This window comes from Aptenodytes forsteri, unplaced genomic scaffold, assembly GCF_000699145.1.
Source record: "Aptenodytes forsteri isolate BGI_AS27 unplaced genomic scaffold, ASM69914v1 Scaffold146, whole genome shotgun sequence".
NCBI lineage: Eukaryota > Metazoa > Chordata > Aves > Sphenisciformes > Spheniscidae > Aptenodytes > Aptenodytes forsteri.
The window spans coordinates 6734584-6758129 of NW_008795128.1; the positions used below are offsets into that span (position 1 = coordinate 6734584).

General features: G+C 39.3%; 1 protein-coding gene across 1 annotated transcript in view; it reads right to left on the minus strand.

Moving 5' to 3' along the window:
- Positions 1–237: 237 nt before the first annotated feature.
- Positions 238–23546, minus strand: part of LOC103897516 (cytosolic phospholipase A2 epsilon) — a 33857-nt gene continuing 10548 nt past the window's right edge. The window contains exons 4-21 of the mRNA XM_019471595.1: positions 23299–23435; positions 22447–22578; positions 21780–21820; positions 15157–15199; positions 14486–14549; positions 12981–13123; positions 12735–12824; positions 11982–12019; positions 10176–10311; positions 8117–8253; positions 6687–6909; positions 5649–5763; positions 4655–4792; positions 4271–4378; positions 3231–3422; positions 2575–2744; positions 1319–1505; positions 238–446 (exon numbers count right to left, since the gene is read on the minus strand). Coding sequence (XP_019327140.1) covers positions 238–446; positions 1319–1505; positions 2575–2744; positions 3231–3422; positions 4271–4378; positions 4655–4792; positions 5649–5763; positions 6687–6909; positions 8117–8253; positions 10176–10311; positions 11982–12019; positions 12735–12824; positions 12981–13123; positions 14486–14549; positions 15157–15199; positions 21780–21820; positions 22447–22578; positions 23299–23435 — 2303 coding nt within the window. The remainder of the gene's footprint in view (positions 447–1318; positions 1506–2574; positions 2745–3230; positions 3423–4270; positions 4379–4654; positions 4793–5648; positions 5764–6686; positions 6910–8116; positions 8254–10175; positions 10312–11981; positions 12020–12734; positions 12825–12980; positions 13124–14485; positions 14550–15156; positions 15200–21779; positions 21821–22446; positions 22579–23298; positions 23436–23546) is intronic.

Here is a 23546-nt window from a genome sequence, read left to right on the forward strand (position 1 = left end):
AAGGTAACAAAACTAAACACAAATTTGCTGCTTTGAAGTTTGTTTTGGATTAAACCACTGGTAAATACCAATCTGTTCGTCTGAACAATCACGTAGATAAGATGAATTGGAGTCCAGCACATCCTCAGGATGAGGCAATTCCTAAGTAACACTGCCAAGCATCAAACATCTTAATTTCACCAGATAATAGACAACCCAAGAAATACCACATGGAAGGTTAAAGCTAGCAGGCAGTGGCTAATAGTTGCGCTGCTTCCTCCGTGCCACTGCCAAGTGCAAGGCCCGAATTATCAACTTCTCGTTATTCAGAACATTGTAATCAGTCAGTTTCACCAGTTTGTCAAAATTCTCTTCACTGAAACACACCTCCCTTGTCGTAAATGGGGAGAGGATACTGGAGACATCAACTTTGCCTTCAGCCATCTCTTCAGGAGTCCTTTCCACACCTGAGGGGCAAATCACAAGGAGATGCACCAATAAGGTTTTCTTGCAGTATGTGGCTCATATCAGTCATTTAAGTAATTATAGGTAGAAAAGAGAGATTTGGAGGGAAAGATGATTTGCCAGAGGGATGTAAAAGTAGTCTAGTAGCACCGTATTCTCCAGCCTCTGGATCAAGCCTCTGTCCAAAAATAATGTAAACCCAAGCAGCTGGGAATGAGAACAACATTGATTATCAGCAGCAGCACTTGTAGACCACTCCTTGGACAACGAAAAGTCTTTGTTACCCAAACTAGAAAAGTGCAAGCAAAAGGAAAACAAGATACTCTTGTACCGGATGAAATAACAACACTCTCACTGAAAGTTCAGGAGAAATTATGGCACTCAGAACAGAGGACATAGTTCATACTAAAAACAAAGATCTCAATCCACTCAGTCCTCAATCCAGGAGATTACTTGTAAATACGTGAACAAAACCCAGATGAATGGGCTACCACCAAAACTCCCAGAAGGTTTTGCCTCCATCTTTGTTTGCAAGCAGCAGTGCATAACAAGTGCATATTTGTAGAGTATAACAGCTTGTGTTGAGGGCCTGCCACCCCTCCTGTATGTATTTTGGGAGCTTTAACTACATACTATCTCTAGTAAGTCCTATGGAGTAAATGCCTATTTTCATCTCAAATGTATTAGGAAAGCTTCTGGAGTTCTCACAGTTCAGACGTGCTGACACAGACCAATTATTTTTGTCAGTGATGAGGCTGATAATGCCAGCATTGGAAAGAAGGTCAGAGATGACAGTGAGACGTTAGATATGAAATGGAGAGGGGACACTAGGCAAGTGACTTTTTATTAAAATTGCTAGCCACAGATGACTCACCAGGAGCTTTATATTTCTTGAAGGTGTCGTTTACTAGGGGGAAAAAGAGCACTGTTGGAGCTTGTGGACTGTCAGCATCTTCAAACACATAGCACTCCTTCAAGTTTTCCCTGTCTTCCTCACTTATCTCAATTTTGGGAAATGGGATTCCTTGCCCCGAGATGTACTTTGCAATCTGATCCAGAGGCTGGATGAATGAATAAAATAAATAAAATTAATACAAAGAATCAAAACTCAAAAAAGATCCAGAGACCTGGATTTTTTAAATTCCAGCAGCGAACATGAATATTCTAATGCTTGAATCTTCCTCTGGGAAGATGTGAAGTTTCAGACAGAAACAGCCATAACCACACCAGACATTGCAGCTTATCTTATTTTCTGCATTGCTTTAGGCAAAACAAGAAAACAGTCACTTTCTTTGAGCTTGCAAATGGAGCCAAAAGCCAGAGGACTGATTTTATAATTCCAATGAATCAGGTTCAGAAGGGGAAGGCAAAGAAACTGCAGGAATGGAGAAGGAACAGATCAGTCCAGATTATTCTGCATCATTGTCTTGACTTCTTCATTATTTACCACTTCCCAATCTTTCTGTCCTCTGCATTGTTTGTGATTGATTGATAATGACTCCCTACTAACAAATACATTTATCAACATACCTTATGACCTCATGAAAAAAAACTTTAACAGCTGTATTTACTATAAAGCCTATGTTTATTTTTATATTATTCTCATTATGTATGCAACACTAATTATATTATTTTTCATTATTAATCAAGTCTGGCATCAGCCAGTACATTTCCCTAAGACTGGTATGAGATAAACACACACACATAGGTTTTCCCATTTAATCTGTTAAAATATTGTCAGGATTTTCCATTGCCTCTGTAACTTGCTCAGTTCAAGGATAACCAAAATCAGTATCAGAGCTCCAGAATGCTCCTCAGTCAGCTCTTCAAAAACTCTTGGATCCACTGCAGTGAAGACCTTGATGATTTTAAAATGCCTATATCCATCACTGTCTTCTAATATCCTTCTTACTTACTGAGAAATAAATCACCTAATAATCTAAATAATAGATTATATACTAATCATCTAATTCCCATTCATAGAATAGTTTGGATTGGAAGGGACCTCTAAAGGTCATCTAGTCCATTGGGAACATTCCAGTACTGGAAAGTTAGTTGGTTTAACTGACAAGTGCTAGAGACCAAAAGACCATGAAGGCAAAACATCTCAGATATCATGGCTTTTCTTACCAGTGTCTGGGACCCTCCACTGTAATTTAAATGCAGGATGACATCCACCTCCCTCTTTGATCTCAAAAGTGGTGGGTAGCTGGTATTGATGAAAAAACCAGTATCAACCAGGGAGAGCTCATCGTCTGCTGTTTCCATCAGTTTATTTGGGAAGGAGTCTATCACTGTGTCTGAAACACAAACATTTCTCGTTACAACAAATAAAAAACAAGATTGTCTGCTCCTCTGCAGAAAGTTAAAGAGGAAAGAAAGGAGAATTTTGCCCCCCATTTTCCCTGCCTTCCCTTGACTCACTAGCAGCACTGATTTACAGGAGTAAATCACACACACTACGGCTTTTTCTTTCCTTCCTTCCTGGACATCTCAATCAGCTTTGGCCCTAAAAAGGAGATCCCTCCTGCCTCCTCAGGCTGAGCTCACCTTGTCCACTGGAACACAATCCCCAGACAACTGAATTCAATTTCACTCCTCAACCCCCCCAAAAAATGAAATGCTGTTCAAATCTGGCTTCCATGTCTTGCATTTGTGGAATGGAGAAGCAGAATTTCAGAAGAAGTCAGTCTTGTCTCTTCCTCCTCATTGGAAATCCTAAATGAATTATTCCCAAACCTAACCCTCCTCAGAATGTTACTGAAAAACACGCTGAGTTACTGTGCCTTTCCAGGTAGAAAATCCTTCACTCTCCAGGTACTTGCTATGCATCTGGAAGCCTCTGATAAAATTGGGATACTGTGCGATAGTTGGGCGTCCTGTTAAGACATCTCGCAGAGCAGAGGAGAGGGCGCTCGAGGGAGTGAATAGACATGTGTCTACCTCATAGGGATTCATGGACAGAAAGGGTTCTTCCTCTGCAAGAAGGAAAGAAGTAGTTCTGAGTTTAGGACAGTTTTCTGAAATGATCAATATTTTAAAAAATGGAGTAACTAATACACACAGTTGTCACCATCCCCCACCCCAAAGGTAAATCAAACGCAGTTATAAGCCCTTAAGATCTATGCTACCAAATAAAACTCAGCATTAGACAGAGAATTAAATGACAGCTACCTGCAGGCAGCAAGCTGCCAGGCAGTAAGCACCACCTCCCACTCCAGGCTTCCTCGAATGATGCCCACCTCTATTGCAACGTATGGTGCAGGGGAGAGCCGAGTCCCAAAACATACAGGAGGACAACATTGGCCTTTGAACAGGACACCTTCAGAAAGCATGTGAATATCACCCAGCTGCAAACATTAGCTAAGTTAGGAGGCCAGTCACTCCAGGTTCCCTGTGCAATTAACAGCAAGAGCAAGCTTTCTCCACGGGCAGTTTAGTGGAGAAAACAGCCCTCTGCAAGAGATGTTTTCTCTACTGACAGTATTAGTGGCCAAGGGGGAACATATCCTAACTTAACAATCTTAAGATGTGTTCTTAATACAACATTATTTTTACATGTCTGCTGGAGGCTGTTTTTGTGTCTGTATGTCCTTTAGAAAAAGGCGCAGCTTTCCTAAAGCTTTGCCAAAGAAGCACGGTTTAGTTCTAAATCAGGCAGAAAAATTTCTTAGCTGACATCTCTGGTTTGCTTTCCTCATCTCTCTCTCCCTGACTTCGACAGCATCTCTTTAGGCATTAGACCTCTGCACAGACTATAAGCAATATATACTGGTGGTATAAAAAAAAAAAAACCACACACACCAAAAACACAAAAACATCTCACCAATATCTTTTATTCTGTCTCTGGTCCATCTACACCAGAAGTCCTCTGAATCAGTAGCCAAATTCCAGACATACATCACATCTATGGAAAATATACTACTCCACATTCCTGTAACGTGAAAGAGAGAATAGAAACTGATTGATGAAGTAGTCTTGGAAGAATTTTAATTGATACATGCCTTCAGTCCTTCCCCTTGGATACTTCCTTTCTGGCTGGATGAATATCTTCATGGGCATATTTCCTAAGTATGTCCTTGCTAATGCAAACTCACACCTGTTCAACCTGTTTGCTGGTGTCTTCCCGGGGCAGTCCACCACAGACCACGTGCTCACTTGCAACAGCTGCCTCTCGAGTAGGCCACCTTTCCCTCTAGGCAATAGTCACCTTGCATGTAGCAGATCCGAGTCTCCGAGAGCCTCTTCACTAGCCTTCCCATAAAGAATTCACTTCCAAAATGTTCTGCACGAATAGACGCTCCATATTTCAAGAGACCAACTTCATAAGGAGTGAACTCCAGCCACTCTACGGCGACAGCAGCCAGATCATGAAAAGGCAATAATGTGTTAACTATTGCTAAACAGAAGAGTACTAGAGAGCAGGAACAAATCATGAGAAAGACACTGGCTAGTTCATAATATGCTGTTCACCAGCTATAGCAGTACTATTGCCCTGAGAGAATATATGTCTTTTGATACAGCAATCTCCAGCAGAAAAGCCCTGGTCTGAATGAAACTATAAGCGTTCTGTGCAGATAATCTTACCCAAAAGCATGTATTGCTCAGTTATACTTGTTCCCTTAAGGGCACCAGTGACAGAGAACTTAGCATTCACCTGATGTCATGTCCTCAGCTGCTCATATTAAACAGACACTGTGAAAATTAATACTGGAGAAAATAGTGATTGTCCTGCCATTGGACCCAAAAATTCAAAGATTTCCCTTTAATTGTTCAAAACAAGACCACGTGGAACCACCATAAGATTTCCCTTAATTGTTCAAAACAAGACCGCGGGGAACCACCATAAGAATTAGTTTCGTTACTTGTGACCAGGATAAATTGTGAGTTTGGCATCTTCTGTGGTATAAATATAAAATATATTCTGGCAAGTTTTTGTGACCAGGATAAATTGTGAGTTTGGCATCTTCTGTGGTATAAATATATTTTTGCTTCTGGCAATGTAGAGAACACAAATTCTAAAGAGTAAACATGTTTGGATTTTTTATTTTTAAGTGTTAGTCACTATTATGTGAAATTTTAAAAGGTTTTTTTGTGATTAGAATGAAAGGACTTGTATTTTTAAAGCTGATTACATGCATTTAGTCTTAGTTCAGATTACTTAAATTATAAAGTTGTTAAGAAATCTGGATCATAACCATTACCTCTGAACGCCTGAGCACTATAGCTGGACTTGAGGTTGATGGCCACATAGATGGGCAACGGGTTCTGACCATTATCCACGGCCTGCCGTTGGTCTGAGAGTCTATGCTCATCTTTCTGGTTTTGATTAAAAAAGGTTAATAGAATTAAGTGAAAAACAACTTGCATTTGAAATAATATAGTGTGAATTATGAGTTTTATCCAGGTTCTCCTTCCCATTCTCAGCTCACTGGATTGTGCAGAAATATCTGCCATGGGATATTCCAAACTTGGCAAGTATCCCATAATCAGCAGCTACACCCTATTTGGGTTCTTGGATTTTGAGATATACAGAGAGATTGACTGTAGATTCAGCAAGGAAAAAAAACATTCCCAGGAAGAAATATGTGGCTAAGTGAATGGTAAGGTACTTTCCTTGGCTGGATCTCAGGGAACAGAATTTATCATATTTTAGTATATTTTGCAAGTATATTCACATGCACGAATATATTCTTTTGCACATGACGATTTAAAACTTCCTTGTATAAACATAAACCAGAAGGAAACTACTTAATTTATACTATTTTTAAAGTATGAAAATTTCTATCACTCTTTCTTAAAACTTGATAACATATTTACAGAATGCTCTTTCCTACTGTTTGAATCATCTCCATATGCAGTCTATAACTAAGTCACTTTATGCATATATTCATTTATGCTAGTGAAGTAAATTATTTCGAATTTTTAAGACCCTCTTCAAGTCAGAATATTTCATGTCCAAAGTCATTAGTTTACATTTCAAAATAATTTTTTTCTCGGGATTTCTCTTTCTTTAAGAAGAAAGAACACCTTTGACTGCGATGCCATGGCTCCTTCAGTTCAAGGTCAACCTCACTTTAAAACAAGAGTAGTGTTTTAATAATGGATCTGAATATACAGAGTTTAATCAACCACTAAACTAATTATTTGCATTAGTAGTACTGAATAGCATCCCGGAATTTATTTTCTTCTCCTTTATAGCTATAGAAGTTCATCAGACTTCTGGAAAAAATGAGTAATACCTTATCATGTAGCATGGATTCAATGACAAGCCCCCAAAGGTCTATGAAAGAAGTGTTATGTCCTTCTTTAGACCTCTCCATCAGGTCATTATAATAGTACTTAAGACAATCCAAAGAAAAGCAGCAGATCTTGGATTTGGTTACTTGCTTGCGAGCTTCCTTGATTGCGTCCTCCAGATATTTTTGTGACCAATTAGCATCTTCATATAAGTTTGCCATTGTCCTGAAGAAACATTAGAAGAAAATAATGGAAGAGAACTAATGCTGTGGTTTGGCTTCGGAGAACTTTTGTGCAACTTGTTTGCCTGTTTCTCAATTTATATGGACTTCACAACTGAAAATTAAACACACCTGAAATACTCTCGTTTCAAAAGCATACAAAACCTCCAAGCTTTCCTGGTTTTGATGATAAAAGTTTATGCGTGCTTAAAAATCATATGAGAAATTCAAGGGAGAAAAAAAATCCTCCCAATGCTATTAAATACAAAGACTCCACAAGTCCTCAGAAAATCCATTTCTTGGAAGATGGGAAGTATTCTACTACTAGTTTGCTCTAGTCTCATATTTGTTGCCTGTATCTGCTATTGGCTCCTACCAGCAAGAGAACTGGGTAGTTCTTGGGTCTTGGGCATGTCCTGGTATGATTATTCCTACTTGTCTCCTTGAAATCATAACACAGACAGGTACACTCAGATCTCCACATACATACAGAGAACTTAAAAGAATTTCAGCAAATACTTAGACAAACCTGTCATTAAAGTTTGGACTTATATAAAGGACTGACACACAATTCAGTGAAAAAAAAACTGTCTCCGCTTCCAACCAGATGTAGAGGAGTGGAGCTACCTGGAACCCACATGTTTAAATACTTAAGTTATTTTAAATATGACATCATCTGTCGTATGCCCACTGGGAGAAGAGAGCAACCATAACTGCAGTCTCTCTGAGGTCAGCGACTTAGCATCATTTGTTGGACTATCTGCGACAGTATTAATTCCACTAGCCCCAAATACACCTTTTACCAGAGGGAGATGCACTCTAAATCCAAAATGGAAGTGAGAATAACCAGCAAATGGCAGGCATAAATTCTTCTTCCCGTCTTTCTTCAATTTCCAGTCTAAAGACAAATTTGTTGCGTTCAGTCTAAGGTATAATTGATAAAATATGAAAAGGTAATAGAGCATTTACATGAAAATACCAGGCATAGACTGTGTCAGTGTGGTGACAAAAGCAGCTGATGAACGTGGCAGTTGATCTCTTATTCAGTATGTTTTGTTTCTTTGCTCTAGGTGGACACAGAGGAGATTGTGGGGAAAAACAGAAATGCTTTTGATTTACTAAGTGCCATATAAGCTGATGGTGCTGTACAAATAGTCAACAGTATTAAGCAAAGAGAGTGCAAACATAAACCTTGTTTGGGTCATTCTTACCATGTGGTACCTGACAAACCACCGATGTAGGAAATGCAGTCTAACAGATTGAGTTTCTGGAGACCCAGCAGGCTGCCATACATCGCTGTCAGCGATCTCGTCCCTCCCCCGGTCGTCGTGATGGCCACCACCGGCACCTGTCCAACACAGCAAGGCAGAAGGAGCAAAAGCCATGCATGTATTAGAGACAAGCAATCCTTCTCACTGCAGCCATCAGAAAACAGGTTACAGGCATTGATACAAGCCGTGAGGTTACTTCGTGCAAAAAGGATGCGATTGTTGCAAAAGGCTTCTGTTGCCACCACCTGTCTGATGGGAGAGGGAAGGCTTATGTCTTACCCACTCAGATCAGGCGGGCGGGAGGCTGTTTACTTAATATATAATTGGAAATCAACCTCATCACCCTGGAATTCTTCTCAAAGTGTGTTATTAGAAGTCGTCATAGAAAACACAGGATTTACCATGCCAGAGCAGATTAGGGATCTGTGATTCTGCCTCTAACAATGACCAGTGTCTCAGAACGGCACAGCACCCTGTAATCAGCCAGACCGCACAATAGCCGAAGCCTTCCTGGCCTCAGGCCACTAATTACTTTATGTCCTGAGGCACAATCATTGATAGGGCTTCCCCACCTCCATAGTCCAAGTATAATTGAAGGGACAGACTATTCTTCTCTTAATCTTTTGCTGATCTAGTACACCCTTTGCTTCCGTTAGCATCTTGAGTTGTGTGGATGCTTACATGCCCTATGGAAAATGTCTATTTATACCTTTTAAGTATTAGCTTCTAATTTCATCAAGCGATCTGCTGTTCTAAAGTCAATGAATAGAGCTTGAAGAAAATATTCCTCCCATTCTATGAAATTTAAAAAAAAGAAAAGTTCTTCCTACCCTAAAATCGATAAGAACTTAAAATCTAGAAAATTTTATAAAGTAATAACGAGGAAAACTCTGATCATCTTAAATAAAAATAGAATAATTTCAAAAAGTTATATTTTGTTTTTTACATTTTCTAACCTTTTTCATCATGAATTAAAATTCTAATGATAATTTTTTTTTCAGTTCAAATATAAAGTCAGTTAACAAGGTAGAGGGGATTTTTTTCCACAATTTTGAAGTTAAATACATGAATAGGAGAGCCAGATTAGTTAGATCTTTTCAAAAAACAGCTTTGGTCTTACCATTTTGGTCTTACCACCTCAACCACTTTTCTTTGTGTCAGGAAACTCTTAGACAGTTATGTAAAAATGTTCTTTCCGGCTTTCTTGAAAAGTTTATTTCCTATATTATTCTCTGCTCTGAAATCCAAAATATGATTTTTTAAAATCTGTACCCTATCTGCAGCACTATTTCTTTTAATTGTCAGCTAAAGAGGATTCTTGCTGTTGGTATGTTGGTACTAGGCATAAGCAGTTACAAAACTTACGACTGAGTTATGGAGGCAGGAACAGGAGCTACAGTGATAAAGCTACAGTGATGAAGCTATACTTTTAATCAGCTATTTCATCTATACAACTCAACGATGCTGTAAGATTCACTCTTCTTTTCCAGCTTGACGGTTTTATTCTAGTAGTCAGTTTTCCCAACAATGTATCTTTTCTGTGGCAGAAACCACCCAAAGTATTTTTATTCAGATGTCTGTGTGAAAATTTTTGCTTCTTCCCCTCAAAATCCTTTACAAGGGTGGCCATGACGACCACCTTGCCTCTGTTACTGAGCTAAGACACACTATTCCCCAGGCAGCATCTCCCAGCTGTTCCATGTCTGCCCGGTATAAATTTTCCTCCTGAGACCCCTGAGAAATATCAAGAATAAACAGGAATGGGTTGAACTGAGGAACTGTTGAGCAGTTTTGGGGGGCTGTAAAGGCATTATTCTGCCTTCCCTACTCTGCTGCATGAACCAGCTACTGCTTCTCTTGCTCATCTCTTGACCTAGGCGGCCAGGCCTGTCCCAGAACAGCAGGATTAATTAAGCTGTTTTTTTATTTGTGGTTTCAATTTGTGAGCCAGGCCCCAATCCCCAGAGAGGAGTTGCTATCAGGGACTGTATTGGCTTGCCTCGTGCTCTTTCAGATCCTCCTCCAAATGAAGAATCTTTTTCAGAGCAGCAGCAACATATTTCTTCCTTTTCCGCAGGAAGTCCTGCTCTTCCGTGCACAGACTAAACCCCAAGCGCACATCCAGGTCTCCTGAGCTGGAATAGACAATGGGACAAATCAATGCACATGTCATTTATAGCCAATTTCAAGACCTGTAGGGCAGGTAGTCAGCAAACTCCACAAATCATCTGTAAAACAAGCTGTTGCCAAGTCTGCATATTGATCAAAGAACAGAAGAAAAAGGAGCATTTCTATTGCCAGCAAGGAGTAGTAGTGAGGATGAAGAGGAGTTTCCAAGGTGCTTTACAATTCTTGTGAACACGGGCACAAAGATAACACACACAAGCCAGGGAAAGATCATGAAAAGGCATAATTTCAGGAGTAATTTTTTCTGTATCCATTCCTTTTTGTCACCGTGACATCCTGGAAAACTCAACTGATGCCACCATCACCTGCTCTCAGGTTTTGACAGCTCACTAATAGTATTTAAAGTGAAGGTCCTAATGAGCTATGTGATGGAGCTTGAACTGCAGAGCAAGTCCTGCAGCATCGCCCCCTGCTCAGCCTCTGTCCCGTGAAATCCAGCCTTTCACCTGTGTGCTGAACAGATTTCTAGATAAGCATTTGCAAGCTTCATCCTGCAAGTATATAAGAATATCCATAATTTTTTCCACATGGGCAGCCACATTGAAGAAATGTGAGAAATATGAAGCACAAGCCAAAAAATTTGCAGAAAAAAAGGTACAAAACCAATCAAATGGCAGCTAATGTTTTGTGCCTTCAACACAAATACACTTGTTACTGAGAAGAGCACTCAATATTGACCAAATCTTCTGGGTCACATCACCCTCTGCTGGCTGCAAACCTTATCCTGAACATTACTTTCACCAATATTTCAGAAACATGAATGCTTCAAGGGTTAATGTTAGTAACCTCTGTTGTCCAGCAAATTTGGTATATCACAGTGTAATTTTGAAAACAGAATAAGGTCAATTGATTGACCTTATAAAAACAAAAAACTTTTTTAGCTGTAGATTAAAATTTCTCTTGCTCTCTCTATAAGCCTGTTTCTGTTAGATTTACATTTCTATACATTTTGTTATGGGCTGAGATTGAGCAGGTAGCTCTTCTTCCTATGCTCTGAATTTCACCTACACAAACTGCTCCCATGCTCTGAAAATCCACCTTGCTTCCCTTCTGTATATCACCCAATAGTAAGGATGCTGTGAACCATAATGAAGTTTTCAGCTGTACCATAAAACCTCATTGTCTTCAATTTTACCTATCACTGGTGCAATTCTGTCCCTGCAAGTGGGCTGGCAGAGGCGCGGCTGGTCAGGTCTCGGCTCCCATTCTGCTCAGTGAAACAGGGGAAGGGCCAGAAGCCAGGCTGCCCTATGTTTGTTTTGGTGACTTTGCAAAGTTAAAGAGGAATAGGGTTTATTTCAGTCATTACACAGATCTGACTATTGGCATAAATGGGCAATAAAATTAATATGTGAGTAGTGCAGTTTTACTCATGTCTAAGAATAGTAGTCATAAAATAGGCTAATTTACTCTGAAGAAACCTACCAAGGCCCATAAACTCATATTGAACTGCGTGATCCTGTAACTGCAGCAGACTTGCACTTACCTCAGGCACCACGTGAGTACAGGACAAAGCACTCACGCAGCATGTGTTCATCTCTCCACCTATCACAGAAAAAAACCTAGATAACTAGTTTACAGTAATCCTGGATGATAGGACAAAAAGAGGCTATCTTACCATTTTCTTGCTGTCAAGCACAAATGAAAGGAATGATCCTAGAAATCCAGAAAATAAAGCTAATTAACACCAAATTTTAGAACATTTCTTTCCTTCAAGCTCAGGCAATGCTCATTCAGTAAGAGAGGAGGTTCTCAAATAATATGGCTAAGGACTTCATTTTGGTACAATAACCAAAGTCTCACTACTCTGCTCTGGAATCAAATTCTCTCTTATCTAACAAGCCTGTCTATTTGGGGCAGTTAGTGTGCCACAAGCTTGAATGTTAGACCAGCTCACAGTGTGCACACTTAGAAGAAGCAACAAGAATGAGACGTTACCTTATTAAAAAAAAAAAAGAAAAATATTACATACAAAAGCACTCTCAATATGAATGTTTAGACAAGTTAAGATCTGAATTAAGCTCGTATTCTGGATTGTTTTTTTTTTAATTACTAGCCATTCTGGAATTACCCCAGTACTGAAAAAGAAATTTTGGAATGCATGTGCATATTATGGTCATTTTTGTTCCTTTGAACCACTTAATTCTAATTTTGGGATGCAGGTTTGCAATGATTTTCATTTTATTATAATTATTGTTAACATCTGTTTCCTTAAAAATGAATATGACAGTCTTAATTTTTTTTAACATTTTCAATAAACAGCTGTACAATTTTACACAGTGATTTTTTTTCACTCGGTAGCTTTATTTCTAGCAGGACAAAATTAAGCACATTTTGAAAATATTTATTCCAAAAGGTTCACAGCACTCACCTCTTCTACTATTACTTCTTTCTGCAAAGGGAGTGAATTCAGAGGGAAAGAAAGGACCCCAGACTTCTCTGTTTCATTTTTATCTGCCAGCTGAAACAACATAAAAAGTGGTAGGGATGCACACATGAAAAGTTTGTCACCTCTAGGACTTCTCCTACTAAGAGAGCTTGTTCAGTTCACTGGTTACATTAATTTCTTCTTCTAATTTCACTGAGGTTATTGATAACATACAGAAGGGGAACGTACCTCTTCTGGTAATATGATATCCAGTCTTGTCTGCTCATTTATGACGCAGTGAAATACGATGATCCTAAGGCTGGGGTCAGAGTCCAGCGAAATCTTCTGGCTTCCTTCATGGGACCCTTTCACTGTAAATGTAAGCTCCTGGTCTAAACAGAGAGGCAGGGAACAAGGAGAATTTTAACTATTCCAAGCAAACACACATAACTAATAAATAAAATCCGCTTCTACTCTGCATGCTTTTTGTCTGATTTTCCTTACACCACAATGATTAAGTAGACTTTGGGTGGCCAAACCAGATGGAAAACTGATATAAAACATCTTGGTGGATCTATATAAATCATTAATATACAGAAATCACAGATTTTTGAAATACTATAGCGTGCTATTTGGTAGGTGCTTTCCATGAATAAATAAAACCAAGATTTAGATTTAAAGGAGTGTCAGTTTAAAGGCACTTTGGATTATTCATATTGAATAAGAGAGTCATTTTTTTGATGTCAGTCTGTTCTGGTTCATCATGTACATTTTATTCTATGTTGTGTCTGCTACAATAGTCAAATGATTCAAACCCAAAAATCAAGCAGACTACTTGACATGTGCCCTCATGTCACCAAAACAGAAACAACCTGTTAACCCAAAGGCTGTGTTCCTTGCACGGAAAAGCCTTTACGTTTACAGAGAGACCGTATGCTGTTCTCTTGCAAGATCAGGGCCAAGAGGCATATAATTTTAGGTCACTAACCTTTCTTCCCCATGTTACATTTCAGTCTGGAACTTCCTATAATGCAATTCAGCCATTGCTACCATTTTATTCATAAAGGTCAATTTTCTGTTCATGAATGATCTCAAAACAGCCATAAATTTTTGAGATTTGCCCCATGAGCAGCTTTACACAAGCTACTGTTTATTTGAATGAACTTCAAAACTAGTGAAGAGTCCTGCTATATTTAGCACAGCTACATTTTACAGGCAAAGTCCTGATTTGGTGGTGGTTTGCATTTTGTGCAGACTCCTTTTGTACAATTTTACATTTAAATTTAAGAGCGAAAATTTATTATTTTTGCTCAAGCAACCAAAAAAAGTCCCTTTCAGAACCCTGAATGTGCAGAAACTTTGTACATACTAAAACCCAAATTAAACATACAGGATAAAATTTCTACATATTAATTTAATTATAAGATACTTCTAAAAGAAGATCCAACTTAGTTAAAAATTTTCATTTTAAACAAGCAATTAACAAAGAGAACTAATATATTTTTTTCCAAGTTTTTAATTCTAGTATATATGGCTCTATTTTTGCCTCGATTTAAGATTTGCCTTGGAACTAAATACTTGACTAACTTGAATTTTGACAGATACTATCTTTCTGCAAGGTGGGGCATGGCAAAACTAAGTATTATGTGACACAGCTAGAGTAACATGCACAACAGATTATTAATTTTTCAACATCTGTTATAATGACTGAATCACATCACAAAAACAATAGGTTGATGAAGCAATAACCTCACTTGTGGATTGTTGCTTCAGCTTCCCAGTATCCACTCTAACCTCCAAACAGGAAACCTCACGTGCCTGTAGCAAGAGAGGATAAATGACGGTTGAGAAAAGTGTAAATGTCATTGCAAGTGATTCATACTGTTCTCAGCTGACCCCTCTAGTGGATCAATGAGCAACACAATTATTATCTATTACTATGTCTTCAGATAACATGAGGGCAATAGTGACATGGTATTATTTTCCAAGTTTGAAAGTAAAGAGGAACAACTCATGAGCTGCTTGAACTTGGAGAGACAGTTAAGTAAAGAAGATGAGACCTATTCAAAATAACGGGTGTATTGAGATATGGGACTCTTCTTATGAGCATTTTGTCACTTTCTTCACTAACACCTGACAGTTCTGGGTGTAATGTGGGAATAATAGGTAGGAAATTCAAGTTTATAGAAGAAAGTAGGTGGCACATGCATGCTGACAGCAGCCTCACAGCATGCCTTTGTAGAAGGTGGCACTGCACTGGAGTGATGGGAAAACAGTGATCCTTAGTGCTAACAACAGATCCTTTTTCTCAGTAGGACAGCGTGGCTGATATACTGGCTTTGGGACACAGCTCAAAGTTTCCAGAGTTAAGAATATGAACACTTGTTATGCAGGCACAGGAAAGATTATAAGAAATATACATTACCACTAGTACTCCATTAGTAATGATGCTATCAGGATAGTCCAGACTGAAAAATAAAATGGAAAATATAATGTCATGGGTGGGATAACTCAGATAAATAATTAAGTCTATGAGTTAACACATTACTCATTTTCCCCCCATCAGCTTTGACATTTCTGACTAACATTCTCACTCAGAAATACTTTAAAGCTTTTATCAAACATAGTTCTAGATGACGAGCCAAGTTGCAAGTTTTTCCATCCACCCATGATAGAATATGAAGCTGGGCTTTTACTCCTGTGGTTTTTCATACTTGCTTTAGTAAACCATGTAATGAATTCCGATACGTGACATACTGAGTTTGAGGAGAGCTGGAGGCTGTTACATCCATTTTGATTGTTTTGATCATTACACAGTTTGACCCAAGGTTTTGTACTTGAAAAACTAATACATTTGTCTAGATTTCCATAATTTTCCAAAAATTACCATAACGGCAGAAGGAATTGTACTCAGTTCTACAGATTTGGAAAACGCACATGAGATTTTAATATGTCGCTACATGTGTAGATGTGTTTCCACTTATACATCTAGGGGCAGAAGTGGGTTCATACACTGCAGATGCCAATTTTTATATTCTTAAATATTTTTCCCTCAGAAAAATCAGGCAATGTCTCATTAAGGATATCTTACGATTTACCATTTCATTAAATTGCAGATGTAAATTCATACAGTATCTCAGTAATACAGATTAGTCCAAAGGGAATACATACATACATAAAATTATAAGGATTGAGCACCAACTCCTCAATCTGCCGCAGACAGTATGAGCTGTTTATTCAGACTTTACAAGCTATGGATTATACACTCTGTAGTCTCACATAGTTATATCGTTGAGATATGTATTTCATCTCAGCTGAAACCAGGCAATACAATTCCTTTAAAATCAGATGAATGACATTGTTATTATCTATTTTAAGAGGTTTGTCAGAACTATTAGATTTCAGTATAAACACACATGAAAATAGCTTTGTAAAATTTCTCATGACAAAGAATTCTCTCAAAATTTCAAAGCTCATACACAGTTTAAAGTTTCATTTCCAAATCAGTATCTTCCTTTAAGAGAAAAATATGAATTGGTTAAATACAGTGCAGAACACTCAGGAAAAACTTTCCAGTAAAAAAAAAAAAAAAACCACAAAAAAACCAGAACAAAAACAAAAAAAAAGGAGTTATACACTGGAAAAAAGAATTTTACTTAAGAATTTTGTAGGATATTTTTTTGAAAGTGCATTTTAAAAGAGTTCAAAGAACATTGGTCAGGAACGGGCAAAAAATAGTCAGTGTTTCTACCTGCATGCAGGGAAATGGGTTTAAGTACCACTCAGGTTTTGTTTCAGATGCAAACTTTTGCACTTAATTACTATTTTGTAGTCAAATAGTTGTAACATTACAAGACATATGGTGTCACTATCCTCAAATACTTCATTAAAAAAATTAAGGAAAGCAGAGAAACAGCATGGTGGATATTAAAAGATCTCAGCCTGCATAGCCTGGTGAAATGAAGATGGAAAGGCAGGAAAAGATGTCTCTTCATGGAGGTAAATATCCAGTAGCTTGCAGTATTATTTGAGGTATTGGTATCAGCAAAGTATAAAGTTAGGCTGATAGTTAGGAGGTCCAAGGCATGACCTTCAAACAGGGTGGAAGAACCTACACTGTTGGACGTAACGGCTTGGAAGGCTCCTGGGAAGAACCAGGACAACACAGGCATTAAGCACCAACGGCTGAGATGTCCCTCTTGGGGTGTCACCTCTGCAGCCACTGCTGTAAGGAAGCCCAGCTGCTGTCACTTGTTGGTTACTCTCCACACTGCACTTCCAACTTTTATATCCTGAATTTCAAGGCTTCTGCAGGTCACAGCATAAGACAGATGTTTTTAATGTTGGGGTTTTTTTAACCTGGTGATCCATATGCTTAAGAAGAGCAAAGGCACTCACCTTTCTCTGAAGCTTTGGAGATCAGCTGTGGCTAGAAACAGAGCTGAACTGGGTGCAGAAGAGCTCTTACTATTCAGGTTGGCAGGGACCTTTGAATATTTTGCCTATCTTTGGAGCACTGAATAACGTCCACTTCTCAGCACTAGCTGGTAATTTCCCTAACAACCAACCTGCTATTAGACAGCCCTTGTTACACATACTAACACTCCTGTCCTCTCCTCCATCACAGTTTGTGATTTGTGGCCTTTTTTAATGCAGACCTCAGTTTTACTATGAGAATTGGGAGCATATTATGGCCTGTGGCAGGGGAAGCCAGGAACAGAGACCTTGGGCATCCTCCACTAAATGTCTATTGAAGGGGTGCCTGAGACTGCAGTGGACTCTGTGAGCCCAGGGATCACTTCCCAACACCTGGTACGCATCAAACTGCCGCCTTCTCCTTTTCAGATCACGCCTGGCTTATAATGAAATGGGCAACATTGTATGGGAAGTTGCAGTCACACAGATTCTCATATTACAGCTCACATTTGGAGTAGATTACTGTGCTCCATTTCACCAGAGAATCTGGATTTTTTGATACCTATGTACAAAATTTTAATTCTTCCATGTCAGATCCAGCTTCCCCTTCATTTTAGTATATTCCACATAGTGCAGGCTACTTTGCTGAGCTTTCTGACGACCCAAGAGAAGCATGGGGGATGGTACTATTTCAATAAAAACTGTATTCACCTCAAAGATTCTTTGGTTGTCATCTTTCTTGACTTAAAACTTTTGCCTTCAGTGCTCCCTGGACGCCCTGTGACTTTCTGCCACAAACACAAATACGAACAGTACATTTGGCTCCCGATGGATGGAGACTCAGCCTACTCTAAGAGCTTCCTCAGCAGTGCTGAAACCAAATGGCTAGCATGATCTGCTGGTCCCCACACACATAAGGGAAATTTCTCAAAATAACACAGCAGAACTACAGAAAGAAAAAAGACTTTTATTTTCTAAAAATCATCCTTTTTTCATATTTCATTAATTAATATTTAACTTTTATACAACTTTTTGTACACCTATTTACATTTATTTGTGTTAAGTGGGCTTTGTTTTAAACATCGTCTTTCACATTTGAAAAAAAAGAAAAGGTAAGGGGAGCTGAGATGAAAGGTTGTGTAAGAGTGGTCCTTCATTCTTCTAAGAGTTGTTTGAGATGCACCTCCTTAACTTGGGACATCTGAAACATAGAAAGAGGCCAAAAAGAAGATCAGCAGACCCAGCAAATACCCTGGGGCCCTCAGACCTCTCCTTGGAAACTCCAAGTACCTTTTAGTTCATCAGAAGTCTCTTTGTGGCCCCTCAATATCACCTGTGGGCTTCAGCAGAAATCGGAGGGGAGGGGGATGTTGAGTGAGCGAAGCCACCTAGTCCAGCGGGACCCTGACCCTGTAGCAACTCGTAGAGGCTCGTGCTGCTGCTGGACCCTACCAGTGGAAATACAAGGGAGAAAGCCCACGTTACCATTGATAATCACCAGAAAATAACACAAAAAGCACTAAAGTATGCAAATCAACAACCTGTGTACAACGACCTTACCTTTTCTGTCACTGCTGCTCAAGGGCAGCAGCTCTCATGCCAGCTGGGCTTGTGTTATGGGCCCATAAAACATTGGGCGGGCGTTTGCAATCACTTGACTCAGTTGCTGGTGAAAAGGCACTTGGAGGAAGGAGCATGCCTTCCTCTCTGTGTCGTTAGGATCAAACGTTTGGCTCTCTCAGTGCCTGCCACGGGTAGTGGCAGCAGAGAGGTGATCATTTGCAGGTACTGCAGGAGTGGCATAAGAGTGAGGTAAAGCTAGAGAGGGTATTCGTCTTGCAGTTGTGGAAACCAAGCTACCAAAATGAAGGTTTTCTTCCATTTTAAATAAAAGATAACAGGAATGAATGGGGGAACCGATTTCATACAGCCCACCAGTGCATCATAAGGGAATTTTTACAATGTTCTTTGGTAAAAGTATCACAAAACACAATTTTTGCAGTGAGGTCAATAGGCAAACAAAAATAGGAGTGACAAAACCACTATCGTAGGTGCGACCCAGGAAACTTTCTTGGCCTGGGGTTACACTTCATGTGTGATATTATTCATCTGAAATGCTGGAAAGAAAGAACAGGCTAATATAGTGAATCTTGCAATTGGTAAAGTCTGGAATGAAGATGGGGAAGGAATGAAAAACTACTTCAGATAAATAGCATCAGACAAAATGTGCTGGTGGGAATAATTATTAATTTCAGAGATAAACTGCCATATTTACCCAAAAAAAGTATTTTGCTCCCATCACAATACCAGATTTGTAGAAACTGTCCCGCATGGTTAGCTGTACTTCTTGTTAGCACCACAGTTGGCTCTCCCGCTCTGAAAATTATCTCTAATCTCTGTCAACACTTCTCCCATCCAGCAATGCCAAAATCCCTTGCCAAAACCTGTTGAGCTTGTTCAACACAGAAGAAGTTGGTTTGGTCCATAGCTTTCTGGTGATCCATCTCAGCTGCTTCAGTTTAGTCTTTCAGACCTTTTCAGGGCTCTCTAGTTTATTACCAGTAATGCAATCCCTTGTCTCCAATTTTAGCGCACAAACCCTTTCATTAATTACTCCTGATATCACACTTTTCTATGTTGAGGGGAAAAAAAAAAAAACCTCGATATCCTACAAAGATCACAATATTTAATCAATTCGGATGTGCTTACACCTTTATTCCAGGCTCGACTGATGGGCAGAACAGTATTGACCACCACACATATGCAAGAAATGTAAATGAGGGATAGTAGGGGAAATGTTTATCTGCCTTCCAACAAGAAGTCCATTTTCCCAGAGAAGTGTCTTCTCTTTTCTCAGGCCTGCTGGGACCTCACAGGGACATTCCCTCACTGACTGACTTATGACGCAGCGATTTCTTCCCTTTGCGTGTGGAGTTCTTCAGGCCACAACTATTATATTGGTCACCCAGGTGCCACACTATGAATGAAAAACGTGGATCAGATGTGTTCTTGCTGTAGCAACTGAGCCATGACTGCAGTTCTTTTTAAAACCTCTTCCTTGGCGCTGCCCAGGTTCCTTTTTATTTTACACAGTCCCAGCCATCTTTTTCCAACCAGTAGAATTCCTACTCAGACAGCACCTGCAGAAATTGCTAAATATCTGACTTTATCTATTGAACATGTCTCCAGGAAAAGGCAACCAGCTGCAAAGTCCAAGAGAAGAGTTTGACACACAGCCAGTGCGCACATGCTCCGACATGAATTCCAGCCTCCATCCCCATATGCAAACCCACTCATGCACAACATCCAAGCCAGACAACCTGCCTGGATCTCCCTCATCAAAAGACAGGATTATCTAGAGTATGATTCTACGTACCAACTCCACAAGCCATCCTCTAACTTGCAGAGGAAGGAAGACTGTAGACAGGCCATTTGGGACATCTACTGGAGCTCCCTTTCCCATTGCTATTACTGATGTCGTGACACTCCTAAGCTGTGATAGGCACCATTTGTCTTGCTGTTGCTGGGCCTTCTGCCAGTTTTGGTGCACAGTAAACAGCAAACAATCTGCCCTGGTGAGTTTCCATGAGTTGTAATAGGAGATTCTGGGACTGCTTTATCTCTGTTGGCTTTTTTGCCTGTGAACACTGGGAGATCTTTCCTTCTCCATTCATAACACTGAGCTACTGCCCTTTCTCCAGCAAGTCCCAATTTCCCCTTCTGTCAGGAATAAACACGTTATTCAAACTCTTCACCAACATACTATCCTGCTAGGCCTTCTGAAGTGCCCCGAATGCCTTGAGAAGGTCCCTTCTCTAAGGTTGTTTTAACAACACTTTCAGTCCAGTAGCATGGATCAAATTGGTAACAGAAATCCTTTCAAGCAACTTCCTCAGAGTCATAAAGCGTATTATGGAGACAGACTAGAATACCTGTGATTCTGCATCATACTCCTTCTCCAGTTAGTGATAGGCTCCCAGATTTCTCCACAGCATGAATTATCTGAAGCAAACACGTCCCCTAAACAAACTCCACCAACAGCTTCCAAGCCTACCAAGTGAAGCTAGTGCTGCTCCTCCAGTTTTCCTGGTTCCTCAGTCCTCAGCCTCCCACAGTGATCTTTGCTACTTTCTTTATGCAGAATATTTAGTTCCTCTCCCTGCTGGAACTGATACTCAAGTCTACCACAGCTCCCCACATGTAGCCAGATGAGCTAAATAGATCAACTTACAGGACAGCATTTTATAATGCTGTGGATTTGAAAAACCAGATTCCCCAAGAAGGGGCGACATAAGACATTTAGGCTTGCCATTCCTTCTTCTAAGGGTCAAAACTTCCTCAATATTGTAGTTGTCTTCATAGTTCCTCGTGTATTGATCCACCGACAAAGAGAACAGGAGGAAGTTGGTGCCCAGGAGGTAGCAGTCAAACAGGGCAAAAATGACATTCTCAGATATTTAAAATCTAAAAATATGTATTCTGAAATTCCAATTTACTAGACTTGAATGAAAACATCTAGATATTGCTTTCAGTGACTGTAGGTTTAAGAAACACTGTCACATATGAACCAGCTTTCCAGGCTATTCTTATACAGAATACAACACTTTATATAGAATTTAAGACTCTACTCACGTGTTCTGCAATGTGAACTCCACCTCCAGCTCTTCACGTGCCTGAAGAGAGGGGAAAAAGAAAGGTACATCATTACTTATTTTTCTTCATAGCTTTCATCATACCAGTTACATATAATTTGTAAAATATATATTCAGAATAGCACTTAAGAAAATTCCCAGAACATAAGAATAATTTGCCAGAAAACCCCGTGGTGCCAACTGAAGATATTGAATTTTAAGATACTGAGAAAGCAGTTGCTAAAACTAGTTTTTTGAAATCTAAATGCCATATGAGCATGCAGTTGTAGGAACTGCTATTCTGCTAAAGCAGCCATTTTTCAGATTTTAATTCCCAACACAAAAAGAATCAGCTGCTTTAATATTATTACAGTTTAAAGTGGCTGAAAATTCAGAACTCATACCAAGAACCAACAAACATGCCAGAAATATTCAGAATTAAGGCACTGAGTAATTAGTTCTAGCTGGTTCCATCCTAGATTTTTAGCACAGAGATTTGTTCTTAACAAAAACTAGCATGGAGCACTCATACAGGGATTTTAAGTCTTTCGTATAATAGCAGCAAAATACAGTTTAAGTAGATTTTTCCTATAATGAAACACTGTAAAAGGATATATTTAAGTGGAAGGAAAGAATTTGCTTTTGTTCTCACTAATTCCATTGCTCACCTGTGGATTCAGCTGAAACTTCACTCGAACAGTACGTCCTACAGTGAGTTTATCTATGTCAAAGAGAACTGTGCATAGTTCGTCATCCCTGGTGATTGTGTCTTCATCACAGACCTTTAGCTCCAGCACATTCTGCAAAAATGGAGGTATTTCTATGTCTAAGAGCTCCATAAGGCAGAAAAATCTCAAGACTAGATTTTCCTCCCTCTCCCCTCCAGTTTTAGGGGAAGAAGGAAAAGAGAAAAAGAAACAGAAAAGGGAAAGAGATTTGGGAGTATTAGACTTCACATTACTGTCAACTGTATGTACACAAAGAAGCAGGTACTGTCAACTGTACGTACACAAAGAAGCAGGCTTGTCTGCCTGGGGAAATGAAACAGGACAGGCAGGTCATGCAGAACATTCATGAATTTGTGATAAATAACTGTATTAAGTGTTTCTACATTTATGGCCGTTGGCTCTAAGTGTATAAAACAGGCACAGGTACATAAAGAATGTTTAAAGGATTTCCTTTCCACCATACCTAGAACTAATTGATCTTACTGTTATTTTTATGTGAACTTTATCTTGGATTTCACTTGTATATGTCAAGATCGGGAATAGGATAGTAAGGCCATATTCTGTAGGGCATTTAATTGCTTCTCACTGCTTCAGTACAGTAGATGTTTAAGTAACAAATAGCTGGAACAGAACAATACTAAGGAGGATGTAAGCAACAGAGTTTTTCCTGAGGAATCTTTAACACTTCCAGTGTTTGGAAACTAACTATATACTTACTGGTTTATTGCAGTTTTGCATAATCTACTGACTATCTGCAGACAACGAATGGTGAAAAAAGTTTATTTTCACTACCTTGACTCGGCGGTCAATCTTATAGCAGAAAGCTTCATTCCAGACGGGGTTTTTGCTGTTCCTGATGGTTCTGGTCCGAACCTTCTCGGTTGAGGCAGTAGGCAGCCACAGTGTCACGTAACAATCTGAAAGGGTGACTGTATAACGAGAAGATGAGCAGAGTGATAACGTATCCAGAGAAAGAATTACTGCACTGTGCACGTTTAACCCTAATAAGACAAAGATAACACAATAGGGGATTTCTTCCT